The sequence below is a fragment of the Jaculus jaculus genome, chromosome 8, assembly GCF_020740685.1.
Source record: "Jaculus jaculus isolate mJacJac1 chromosome 8, mJacJac1.mat.Y.cur, whole genome shotgun sequence".
Taxonomy (NCBI): domain Eukaryota; kingdom Metazoa; phylum Chordata; class Mammalia; order Rodentia; family Dipodidae; genus Jaculus; species Jaculus jaculus.
Window position 1 is genome coordinate 70,680,453 of NC_059109.1, and position 12,031 is coordinate 70,692,483.

Here is a 12,031-nt window from a genome sequence, read left to right on the forward strand (position 1 = left end):
TTGTTGTTTAACTTGAAAGCCTGTTTTTCCTTGCAAATTTTTTTATCTATGAGCTTGGTACCAAATCCAGGTATAACATTCCTGTTAAACCATTGGAAGGCAGTTTGTTACACAATTCTTTGTAAGAAAGACAACTGAGAGATACTGTGGATTAGTGAAGAGACTTGCTTGTCACCTAGGTGGTTGTTAGCAGTTACCATTTTTTTCCTAAGGAGGTTAAGCCAGTTTTCAGGATCCATGTGATACCTAGTGACTGACACTTAAAGTGTAAGCAGCAACTTTGGTATATTGTAACTTGAAGTAATTTGCCTATAAAAAGGCTATTTAGCATGAAAACATTCCACAAAGTTTTAAAAGTTGCTTCTATTTTATAATTTGAGATGTTGCATGGGAATTCCAAACAATCCATCATGATGTACAAGTCACAATATGGTCAAATGTAATGGGTGCACAGTTGACAATGAAGGCATGCATAACCTTCCTCTTAGAAATTTAAAGGAGTTGTGATAACAGATTTCTTTGTGCAATTAGATTAAATCATAATGCAATAAAATAAAAGCATGAGCCACCAGACCTGGTTCTAACTTGTTAACCATAAGTGGTATGCACAATGAGTCAATGAAAAATACCCAGTAAGGCTCCATACAAAATGTTAATAAGGAATTTCCTACTAAGCTGTTAACTTTTTATATATCCTATATATGAAATTTGTTTTGGCAATAATTTCATTGTTTCTTAAAGGATCAGTCATCATAATCACATATTAAGAGCTTTTGAGGAGCTAGAGAGATGACTCAGCAATTAAAGGCAAAGTGTGACAGCCCAGGTTCAATTCCTCAGTACCCACATAAAGCCGAAGTTTGTTTTTTTTTTTTTTTTTTTTGGCAGTGGCAGGAAGCCCTGAAATGCCCATACACTCTCTGTCTGCTTTTCTCTCTTTCCCTTTCCCTCCCTCCCTCTCTCCCTCCCCCCCTCTCTGTCATAAATTTAAAAAAATAGAGCCAGGGTAGAAGGAAATGTCTCTGCCTGTCATGTCCCAAAGCTAACCCCACAATGCACCACCCATATACCCCAACAAGGAGGGTCCCTGTGAAAGAGGGAGGACAGGGAGGAGGCTAACAATGGTATCAACTTGACTGCATTCACTGATTACAAAAATAAAAAATAAATAAAGCCAGGCATGGTGGTGCATGTCTTTAATCCCAGTTCTCAGGAGAGAGAGAGGTAGGAGGATCCCTGTGAGTTTGAGGCCACTCTGAGACTATATAATGAATTTCAGGTCATCCTGGGCTAGAGGGAAACCCTACCTCTAAGAACAAAACAAGCCAGGCATGGTGGTATACACCTTTAATCCCAGCACTGGGGAGGCAGAGGTAGGAGGACTGCAGTGAGCTCAAGGCCACCTTGAGACTACAGAGTGAATTCCAGGTGAGCCTGAGCTACAATGAGACACTACCATGAAAACCAAAAAGAAGGCTTTTAGTTTTGTTGTTTTGGTATTATTGAGGCAGGGTCTCCCTTTAAACCAGGCTGACCTAGACCTCTCTGTAGCCTCAGGCTAGCCCTGAACTCATGGCCATCCTCCCAATTTTTTATTGTTGTTGTTTGTAGTTTGATTTTTTGAGGTAGGGTCTCACTTCAGCCATGCTGACCTGGAATTCACTATGTGAATTCCACAGGGTGGCCTTGAACTCACAGTAATCCACCTACCTCTGCCTCCTGAGTGCTAGGATTAAAGGCATGCACCACCACACTGGCTAAATAAGTAACTTTTATAAAAAGAGTTTTAAGTAGACTCATAGGTACTGAGTTTAATATATTTATATCTACTTTTTTTTTTTTTTTAACCAGGCTTAGGTCCCAGGTATTCCATATAAATGTCTTCCTGAAGTGACATTAAGATGATTGCTATTTCCATGAATGTGTATTTTTAAAAAATATTTTTAATAGAACACAAAGAATTAGGTCCCAGGGATAAATTAATTTTGAAACGTAACTAAACCAGGTATGGTGGCACACATGTTTAATCCCAGCACATAAAAGAGGCTGAGGTAGGAGGATCACTGAGTTTGAGGCTAGCCTGGGATACAGAGTGAGTTCCAGATCAGCTCTGATTAAAGTGAGACCTTGAGAAACAAATAAACAAAAATCCCAGCACTTGGGAGGCAGAGGTAGGAGTATTGCCCTGAGTTCAAGGCCACCTTGAGACTACATAGTGAATTCCAGGTCATCCTAGGCTAGAGCGAGACCCTACCTTAAAAAAAGGGGGGGGGGGCGCTGAAGACATGGCTTAGTGGTTAAGGCAAATGCCTATGAAGCCTAAGGACCCAGGTTTGATTCTCCAGGTCCCACTTAAGCCAGATGCACATGGTGGCGCATGCATTTGGAGTTCATTTACAGTGGCTGGAAGCTCTGGTATGCCGCATCTCTCTCTGACTCTAATAAATAAATAAAAATAAAACCAAAGAAAGAAAGAAATCACTGAAAATATTTTCATAAAAGCAAAACCAAGGGAAAAAATATTTCAAGAGCTGATAATACTTTGATGTATACAGTTCTTGTATTTTATCCTGATATCTACCTTATTCTCTGCTTAGAGTCATATGAAACAATAAAAGCCTGTTCATCTAAGTTGCTTAAAATAATTTTAAATTATACAATATGCAAACACAACAAAGTAAGCACATACTTACAAACATAATAGAGTTACTCATAGAACCCACTATTGGAGATTATAATCTCTAGCATTGGAGTGTGTGTACATATGTATATGCATTTGTGTATAAATAAATATATATGTTTTTCAGGTGATTTCTTATGGAAATATGTATATAAAAATATTTAAGCCAGGAATGGTGGCGCACACCTTTAATTCCAGTACTCAGGAGGCAGATCACTGTGAGTTCAGCCTGGAACTACAGAGTGAATTCTAGGTCAGCCTAGACTAGAGACACTATCTCAAAAAAAAAAAAAAAAAGTGGAAATATTCTACTCTAATCAGCTTTTAATCCTTCCATTTAATAAACATAAGCCCTTATAAATTTAAGTGAGTATATATTATGCAAATAGCTATATATGTAGACTAAGAAAAGTGATGAGTGAAAATGTCAAGCTAAGTAGCTGATAGAATATACCGGCTACCGATACTTTTTCTGTGACCTTTGAATTTTTAGATTAAGGCTCCTAATCCTAGTTTTATGTGAGAGAGTATCACACAGATCAATATACACACACTAATATTATAGTATCAAATGCATAACTTAAATTACTTGAGACCATAGGCTAAATTCCACCAAGCACAATTCCATTTCAGGTGTTGCCATTAGGTTTCATCAGCTTATTGCATATGCTTATTCAGCATGATCATCTGAAACATGGGATTTAACATGGCAAACTGAAAATTACTGGTGAAGGGCTAACTACCACCACTCCTTGTGTTTAAGCCAGGAAACCCCATTATTGTTGGAAATAGGGCTTTTTCAACTGCTAAATTTCAGTCGCTAGTAACACTGCAACCCTGATCTTTCCATGAAAAAGTGAACTTTGTTATAGTCACCTCTGGTATCAAGTAAACCCAGCATCAGTTTAGGAATCAAGGTGAACTATGGGATATGTTAGTCATCTAGCATTATCTCTGGAAGACAAGTAATAAATACATGTTATAGTTATGGAACTTACACAGAGACATGAGAAATATGAGGTGAATTTTTTTCATTCTTTATTTGAATCTCTATTCAATAATATAAATGAAAGCACAATGCCACACATCTGTATTCTCAACACTAGAGAAGCTGAGGCCAGAAGATGGAAGTTCTAGGTCAGCCTTGGCTACATAGTAAGTTCAAGGTCAGTGTGGGCTGCATGGTGAAAGCCTGTCTCAAATAATAAATTCTTGGCATTTGGAGAATTTCATCAAATGTCCAAGCATAAATTATGATAGGACCTTTACACAAACTCAGCTTTGTTAAGAATTTAGATAAAATCACAATAAGCCTTATCAACCTCTGGCTATAAAAAATCAAAAGCTTCAGCCTGGCATGGTGGCACATGCCTTTAATCCCAGCACTCCAGATGCAAAGGTAGGAGGATCACCATAAGTTCAAGGCTACCCTAAGAGTATGTAGTTAGTTCCAGGTCAGCCTGGGCTAGAGTGAGACCCCACCTCTAAATAAAAGAAGAAGAGGAAGAGGAGGAGGAGGAAGAAAGAGAAGGAGAAGAAGAAGAAGAAAGATGAACAAGTCTGACTCCATCTTAAAGTTAAGAGCCATTTTATTGTTAAATCCAGGTAAGTTTCACTTCTGCTTACTATGAAACTTGTGTTTCTGTTAGGTCTAACTGTACCCTAACTACCCCTAGAGCTTCCTGGAACCTGAGTTACTCACCAGTCTGATATTGCCTTTCCTTACTCTCCCAAGATGTCATATCAAGTAATTGTGAACTGCTGTTTGCTTCTGTATTTTGCTTGCCAAGTTCCCTATTGGAAATCTCACAACCTTACAGTGAATTATAGAAACCTGCTTTCTCTGATGCTCAGGGATGAGCACTACCTTTGGGTGAGACAGGCAGCTGGCCAAGTTATGGGTGCATAACACAGATAACTTCAATGTGACCAAATATTTGAGTCGGTGGTCTCTTCTATACATTGTGGGTTTAACAAGAAGGCTTCACAAGAAGAACAATATGCAAAAAGGAATCAAGAATTTCTAAGATTCAGATAAATGGAATATGTCTCAAATAGTTTTTTAACACATCTTTTTGTTATTGACAACTTCCATGCTTATAGACAATAAACATGATCATTCCCCTTCACAACTCCACTCTCCATCATATCCCCTCCTCCTCTCAGTCAGTCTCTCTTTTATTTTGATGTTATCATCTTTTCCTCCTGTTTTGATGGTCTTGTGTAGGTAGAACCAGGCACTGTGAGGCCGTGGGTATCCAGGCCACTTTGTGTCTGGAAGGGTGCATTGTAAGAAGTCCTATCCTTCCTTTGGCTTTTACATTCCTTCCACCACCTCTTCTGCAATGGACCCTGAGCCTTGTAAGGTGTGATAAAGATGTTTCAGTGCTGAACACCCCTCTATCACTTCCTCTCAGCATTGTGGTCCCTTTTGAGTCATCCCAGAGATACCCATCTAAAAAGAGAAGCTTCTCTAGCCAAAAGTGAGAGTAGCATTAATACATGGGTATGAACATTAAGAAAAGTGCTTAATGGGCAGTTTGATGAGCATAACAAATGCATTTAGCCAGACACCAGCAGGCGTTACACCCCTAGGGCTCATGACTCAATACATACTTTAATTTCATGAGCCAATACTGATTGTATTTGCCTTTTATTCTTGGTATTTCTTCATAGTAACTGGAAAAAAAGTAAGCTTCCCTTGACAGGAAAATTTAACTAACATCGTTGCAATCTTGGTCAGCCACAAGATGGCAGTATAAGAGGCTGTAATTTTCTCTTACAGAATGAGTATCATCTGATTTTACACATGAAATACTGGATTGAAAGTTCCTACTGTTCCTTATTTTTCACCTAACTACTAGCTAGAAAGCTTCTATATTGGATTTAAACTCATGTGCCAGAAGTATTACAATTAAATCTTATCAAGTTCCTTCTCACGAAGCAATATGCACAAGTTATAATAATGCATGAGCTGGAGCTGGGGATGTATGTAACTCAGCTTGCAGGTTGATTGTGCCCTTTCAGCATGCATAAAGGCCTGGGTTTCATCCCCTACACCTGCATAAAATCCCAGAATTTAGGAGGTGGAAGCACCTCCTGTGATTTTATCACCTCCTGTGTTAAACTGTTAACAAAGCGTAGTTTGTGTAAAAGTCCTGCCATAATTTGTGCTTGGATATTTAATGAAATTCTCCAAAGGTCAATTTAGTGAAGTTGAGACCAGCTGGGGTAGAGTGAGACACTGCCTCAAGGAAAACAAACAAACAAACAACAACAAAAAAACCAGATATAATCTAGCCAGAAAGAAAAGTTATTTTCAAAATATTGCTGTTTGTGGCTAAGCATCACATTTTATTTTTATTTATTTATTTATTTATTTATTTAATTTATTTATTTATTTTTTTTTTTTGGTTCTTCGAGGTAGGGTCTCACTCTGGTCCAGGCTGACCTGGAATTAACTCTGTAGTCTCAGGGTGGCCTTGAACTCATGGCGATTCTCCTACCTCCCAAGTGCTGGGATTAAAGGCGTGCGCCACCACGCCCAGCAGCATCACATTTTAAAGGGAAACAGCCTGACATGAACTACAAATGATGTGAAAAAACACCCAATGCTTCATTTTTTAAGATTTTACTTCCATTCTAGGTCACCCTAAGTTTTAAGTATGATCTTAACTAGGAAATACAGTTGCTTAATCTGTTTAGATGGAAAAGACACACATGTCAGGCTTGCTAGCATACAGTGGTTATCTCAGCCTTTGGGAGACTGATAGAAGAGGACTAAGTTCAAGACCAGCGTTGGCTACAAAAAAAAATAATAATAAAATAAAGTAAAATTAGTAAGACACACAGCCAGACATGGTGGCGTATACCTATAGCCACTCAGGTTGCTAAGGCAGGACAATGACAAGATGAAAGCCAGCCTGAGGAACTTAGTAGGATCCAGCTTCAAAAAAAAAAAAAAAAAAAAAAAAAAAAAAAAAATTTAACATTGGGGCTGAGGGATTGCTCAGTGATTAAAGTCACTTGCTTGCAAAGCCTGATGACCCTGGCTTTAATTCCCCAGTACCCATGTAAAGCCCAGTGCATGAAGTGATGCATGTGTATGTGAAGGACCAGAAACTAAATGATGCCATGACAGGCTTCAGTAGAGCGCTGCCCTGGTTAGGCCTAAATTGCAAGTTTCAGCTTAAAAAAAGGAACGAAGGGGCAACTGCCCTGCCCCCTGCCCAGGACACCTGCGACTGGCCAAAGACTTGTCCCTCCTACCTCCCTGTCTCGGCCAATCGAAATACATACAAATGTTATTGCTGCTTGTTGCTTAGTTACCTAGCTCCCACCCCACCAACCTTGCCAACAATGTCCTAAGAAATCAACCAATCATGTACCCATTCCCTACTTCTTTGTTCAAATCCCTATAAAAAACCTGCACCCCCCCCCCCCTCGCTGCTTGGGGCTCTTGTAGGGATCCATGGCGTTGAAGTCTACAGACTGAGCTTAAGCCTGAAGTGAAGCTCCTTGCCCTTGCATACCTGTTTGGTTCTCCTTGGTAGTCACTGGGGATGCCGAGAACGGGGCATAACAGTATGGAGTTCACTTGCAATTCACCCATGCTGTCCGTCTCTCTGTCTCTCTCTCTCTCTCTCTCAAATAAATAAATAAATAAAAATATTGGGATGGGGAGATGGCTTAGCTTAAAGGTGGCTGTTTGCAAAGCCTGTTGGCCTTAGTTTGGTTCCATAGTACCCACATAAAGCCGATGGACAAAGTGATTACATGTGTCTGGAGTTCACTTGCAGCAGCCAGAAACCTGATGCTCCCATTCTCTCTCTCCTTGCAAATCAATAAATGAAAAAATATATATATATTAGCTGGGCGTGGTGGCGCACGCCTTTAATCCAGCACTCGGGAGGCAGAAGTAGGAGGATCACTGTGAATTCAAGGCCACCCTGAGACTACACAGTGAATTCCAGGTCAGCCTGGACCAGAGTGAGACCCTACCTCGAAAAAACCAAAAAAAAAAAAAAATTATATATATATAAATTGTATATATATATAATTATATATAATTTTTTAGTTTTTGTGTTTATTTTTATTTATTTATTTGAGAGCGACAGACAGAAAGAGAGAGAATGGGCGTGCCAGGGCCTCCAGCCACTGCAAACGAACTCCAGATGCTTGCGGCCCCTTGTGCATCTGGCTAATGTGGGTCCTGGGGAATCCAGCCTCAAACCGGGGTTCTTAGGCTTCACAAGCAAGCGCTTAACTGCTACACTATCTCTCCAGTCCGAAAAAATATTTTTTAAGACCTGGATGTGGTCACGCACACCTTTAATTCCAGCACTCAGAAGGCACAGGTAGAAGGACTGCCGTGAATTCGAGGCCACCCTGAGACTACATAGTGAATTCTAGGTCAGTCTGAGTGGGCCACAGTGAAACCCTACCTCAAAAACAAAAAAACTGGGTTGGAGAGATGGCTTAGCATTTAAGCACTTGCCTGTGAAGCCTAAGGACCCTGGTTGGAGGCTCCATTCCCCAGGACCCACGTTAGCCAGATGCACAAGGGGCCACAAGCATCTGGAGTTCGTTTGCAGTGGCTGGAGGCCCTGGCACGCCCATTCTCTCTCTGCCTCTTTCTCTCTCTGTCTGTCGCTCTCAAATAAATAAATAAATAAAATAAAATAAAAACTCTCTACACACACACTATCTATCTATCTATCTATCTATCTATCTATCTATCTATCTATCTATCTATCTATCTATCTAATTTATGAGAAAGAGAGAGAATGGGAACACCACAGCCTCCAGCCACGAACTCCAGATACATGTACTACTTTGTACATATGGTTTATGTGGGTAATAGGGAATCAAACCTGAGTCCTTATGCTTTGCAAACAAGTACCTTAACTGCTAAATCATCTTTCCAGGCCTGAAAGAATTTTTTTTTTTTTTGGTTTTTCGAGGTAGGGCCTCACTCTGGCTCAGGCTGACCTGGAATTCACTATGTAGTCTCAGGGTGGCCTCGAACTCTCGGAGATCCTCCTACCTCTGCCTCCCAAGTGCTGGGATTAAAGGCATGTGCCACCACGCCCGGCCTAAGAATATTTTTTAAAGATAGTCATTTGAGAGAGACAGACACAGGCAGAGAGAGAAAAAGTATGGATGAGTCAGTACTTGCTGCTATGGTAAATAAATTCCAGGCTCATGCACTACTTTGTGCATCTGGCTTTATGTGGGTACTAGGGAATCAAACCCAGGCCATCAGGCTTTGCAAGGAAATGCCTTTAACCACTGAATCATCTCCCTATCCCAATACAAATATTTAAGAAACTGTTTGCCCTTTTGGGAAGAGAATTCTGATGATGACTTAAGGAGAAAACTCAGAGACATCATCATACATACTTTGATCTTGGGTGTTGTTACCTAGTCAAAATTTAAGATTAATGATAAAGCTCAAGAATTATAAGGTTTATGTGACGCCTACAAGTACCTATTAGTACTGTCAGCTAGTCTAGTATTTCTCATTTCTTCCTGTAATAACAGACCCATATTAAAAGTGATGAGTGGCACATGCCTTTAATCCCAGCACTTGGGAGGCAGAGGTAGGTGGATCACCATGAGTTCAAGACCACCCTGAGACTACATAATGAATTCCCGGTCAGCCTGGACTAGTGTGAGACCCTACCTCAAAAAAACAAAAAAAATAAAAAGGAAAAATCAAAACCTGATGAATATTAAAGAGAAAAAATTTAATCACATTTCAAGATCGCTAGACAAACTTTTTCCCCCTTTGGTTTTTTTGCAGTAAGGTATCCCTTTAGTTCAGGCTGTGGCCAGTGACAAAACATTTTATGAAAGAAAAATACCATAACAGGTGTTGTAAATACATGTTTATTATACAAACTATTGGTTTCCCTTTATATATTTTATTTCATTTTCACTAGCTGAGCCCAGAACCACTCACTGTGTCTGCCAAGGACAGCAGAGCAATAAATTGTGATGCTATACTTTGAATATAAGCTTGCCCTAAGCTGAGGTCTTGATCTTTTTAAAAGCATCTTAAACTTTTTTAAGACACAGTTGCAGAAGTGGCAACCTTCCTAGCTAGCACTCACTAAAACCACCAGTTCTGCCTTAAAGTAAAGGTAGAGTCTCTCTCTAAACTTGGAGTTTGCATTGTTTTTATTCATTCGACTGGCTATTCCCCAGCTGTGCTCCTGTCTCCACCCCCTCAGTGCTGGGGTATACAGCCATATTAGCTTCTTACCTGGGTGCTGGGATTGAGCTTGGATCCTATGCTTGTATAGCAAGCACTCTTATGCCTGTTATGCCCAGTTCTCGGCACCCCCAGTGACCACCAAGGAGAACCAAACAGTATGCAAAGGCAAGGAGCTTTATATTTCAGGCCTAAGCTCGGTCTCTTGACTTCACCAACACAGTGGATCCGTACAAGAGCCCTGAGTAGTGGGAGGGTAGGGTTTTTATAGGGATGGGAACATAGAAGAAAGGGATGGGTACCTGATTGGTTGATGTAAACAGTGTACTCCTCTGGTTGGCTTAGGATTTTGGTGGGCAAAGTTGGCGGGCTGGGGCTAGGAGAATTGAATTTATCTATGACTACAGGAATGTATGGCATAATCAGTTTCCAGTAAGTGTTAAACCCACCACCCTTACTGGAAGATGAAAACTTAGACCTTGCCGAGAAACAGAAAGGTAGGCCTACTGAGGACTCTGAAGCCTGACGTGGCGTACATCTGGTTCCTGAGTCCTTCAATGCTTTAATCTACCTCCTCAGCCAGATTCCTTGCCTTACTCATTAGATTCATGGCTGAGACTGTTTCAAAACAGAGATCAAGAGAAAAAGCATAAAATTTTTTAGGCCAGATCTCACTCAATCCTAGGCTGATCTGGAACTCTCTGTGCTAGGATTAAAGGTGTGTGCCACCACGCAGGGTTTAAGCAATGACTTGTGTCTTAAGGAACTGGTGCTAGGCTGGGGATATACTAACTCAGCAATTGAGTACGTGGCGTCTTGGATTCAATTCTCAACACAGCGTAAAAGAGGTGGGGAAGAAAAGTACAAATTGACAATCCCCGCGTGGTGGCACACACCTGTAATCCTGTGGAACCTGAAAGCAGAAGGATCAGAAATTCAAAGCCAACTTCTCAACTACTTAACATGGAGGCCAACGTGGTTTGTCTCAAACAAATAAAACTACGTTGTTTTCCTGTAGGTAGTCTGCATTAGGCTTATGCTAGGGGAGGTTACCTGGCAATAGTTGGAAAACATTATAAAAGAGAGGGGCGGGGGAGAGTAGTCTGAATTGGGTTATGAGGCTCTCGTTGCCTCACCTCAGCCATTGAACTCGCGTGGCTGGCCGTGAGTCTGTTCCAAGCTCCGGTTAGGGAGGCATCCGCCGGACCGCCCGGAGGCACCGGCTTCTCCTGCCCAGTCTGCCCTCGCGCGGAGCCCTGCTCTCTGGGAACTCACCTCCCCGGGCTCAGGGAGAGCCCTGCTAGGGCTGCGGGTGGTGGCCCTAGTCTCAGACCTTCCCAAGGGACAGGCGGGAGTGACGACGCGCACTCAGCTCGTGGCCCCACTGATGAGCTTCCCTCCGCCCTACGGGCAGACCTTATCAAGCGGAGGTTTATAAAGCGCCCACATTCAGTGACACTTCTCAGTCACGGTGACTTCCCACAAAACACAGCGCATGCAAATATTATGGCGGGAGGGGGGGGGTGCTCGCCTGGGCGCACGCGCGCTGTGGGTTCCCGCGAGCGGGATGATGACGTCACTAAGTGAGCATGGCTGCGCGCGGGCTGCGGACCGGCGACCCGGCAGCTCGGGACTCTGAGGGTGCTGCTGGGGGGTTCCGAAGACGAGGTCGGAGAAGTAAGGGTAACCTGCTCGGCCCGCTCCTTCCTATGACCTGAGCTTGGCTCCCAAACTTTTAAAATTGCGTTTTCATAGTACAGGATAATCCCAAAAGGCAGCAAACAGCCAGTGCGCTTGTTGATACCTAATGTCATTCAATTTAAAAAAATGATCACCATTATTTTATGCAACACTGAGACTCTCTAATACAATGCTGACATTTAATTGACCAATGTCATCCATTATAAGATGCAGCCCAATATCAGAGAATGAAATTCGAATCTTAGAATTGCTGAATGTGGAGTCTATTGTATGTTCTTAAATGTATAAATCCACCTTGTAAATTAGACACTCGTGCAGTCCTCTATAATTTACACTAGAGAGCAGCTGAGGTGCATAAATAAATTACTTCTCCAAGCTACGCACTTAACCAACCATGATCATACAGCTTCAGGTCATTTGAAAACAAACATTGA

General features: G+C 41.5%; 1 protein-coding gene across 3 annotated transcripts in view; it reads left to right on the forward strand.

The window, feature by feature from the left end:
* Positions 1 to 11,455: 11,455 nt before the first annotated feature.
* Positions 11,456 to 12,031, forward strand: part of Parp2 (poly(ADP-ribose) polymerase 2) — a 40,530-nt gene continuing 39,954 nt past the window's right edge. For 2 of the 3 annotated variants that reach the window (XM_045156645.1, XM_045156646.1), the window contains exon 1: positions 11,466 to 11,579. In XM_045156645.1, coding sequence (XP_045012580.1) covers positions 11,486 to 11,579 — 94 coding nt within the window. In that variant the 5' untranslated portion in view covers positions 11,466 to 11,485. Of the gene's footprint in view, positions 11,580 to 12,031 lie in introns of all 3 variants that reach the window. The other variant, XM_012951584.2, reaches the window with a different exon arrangement.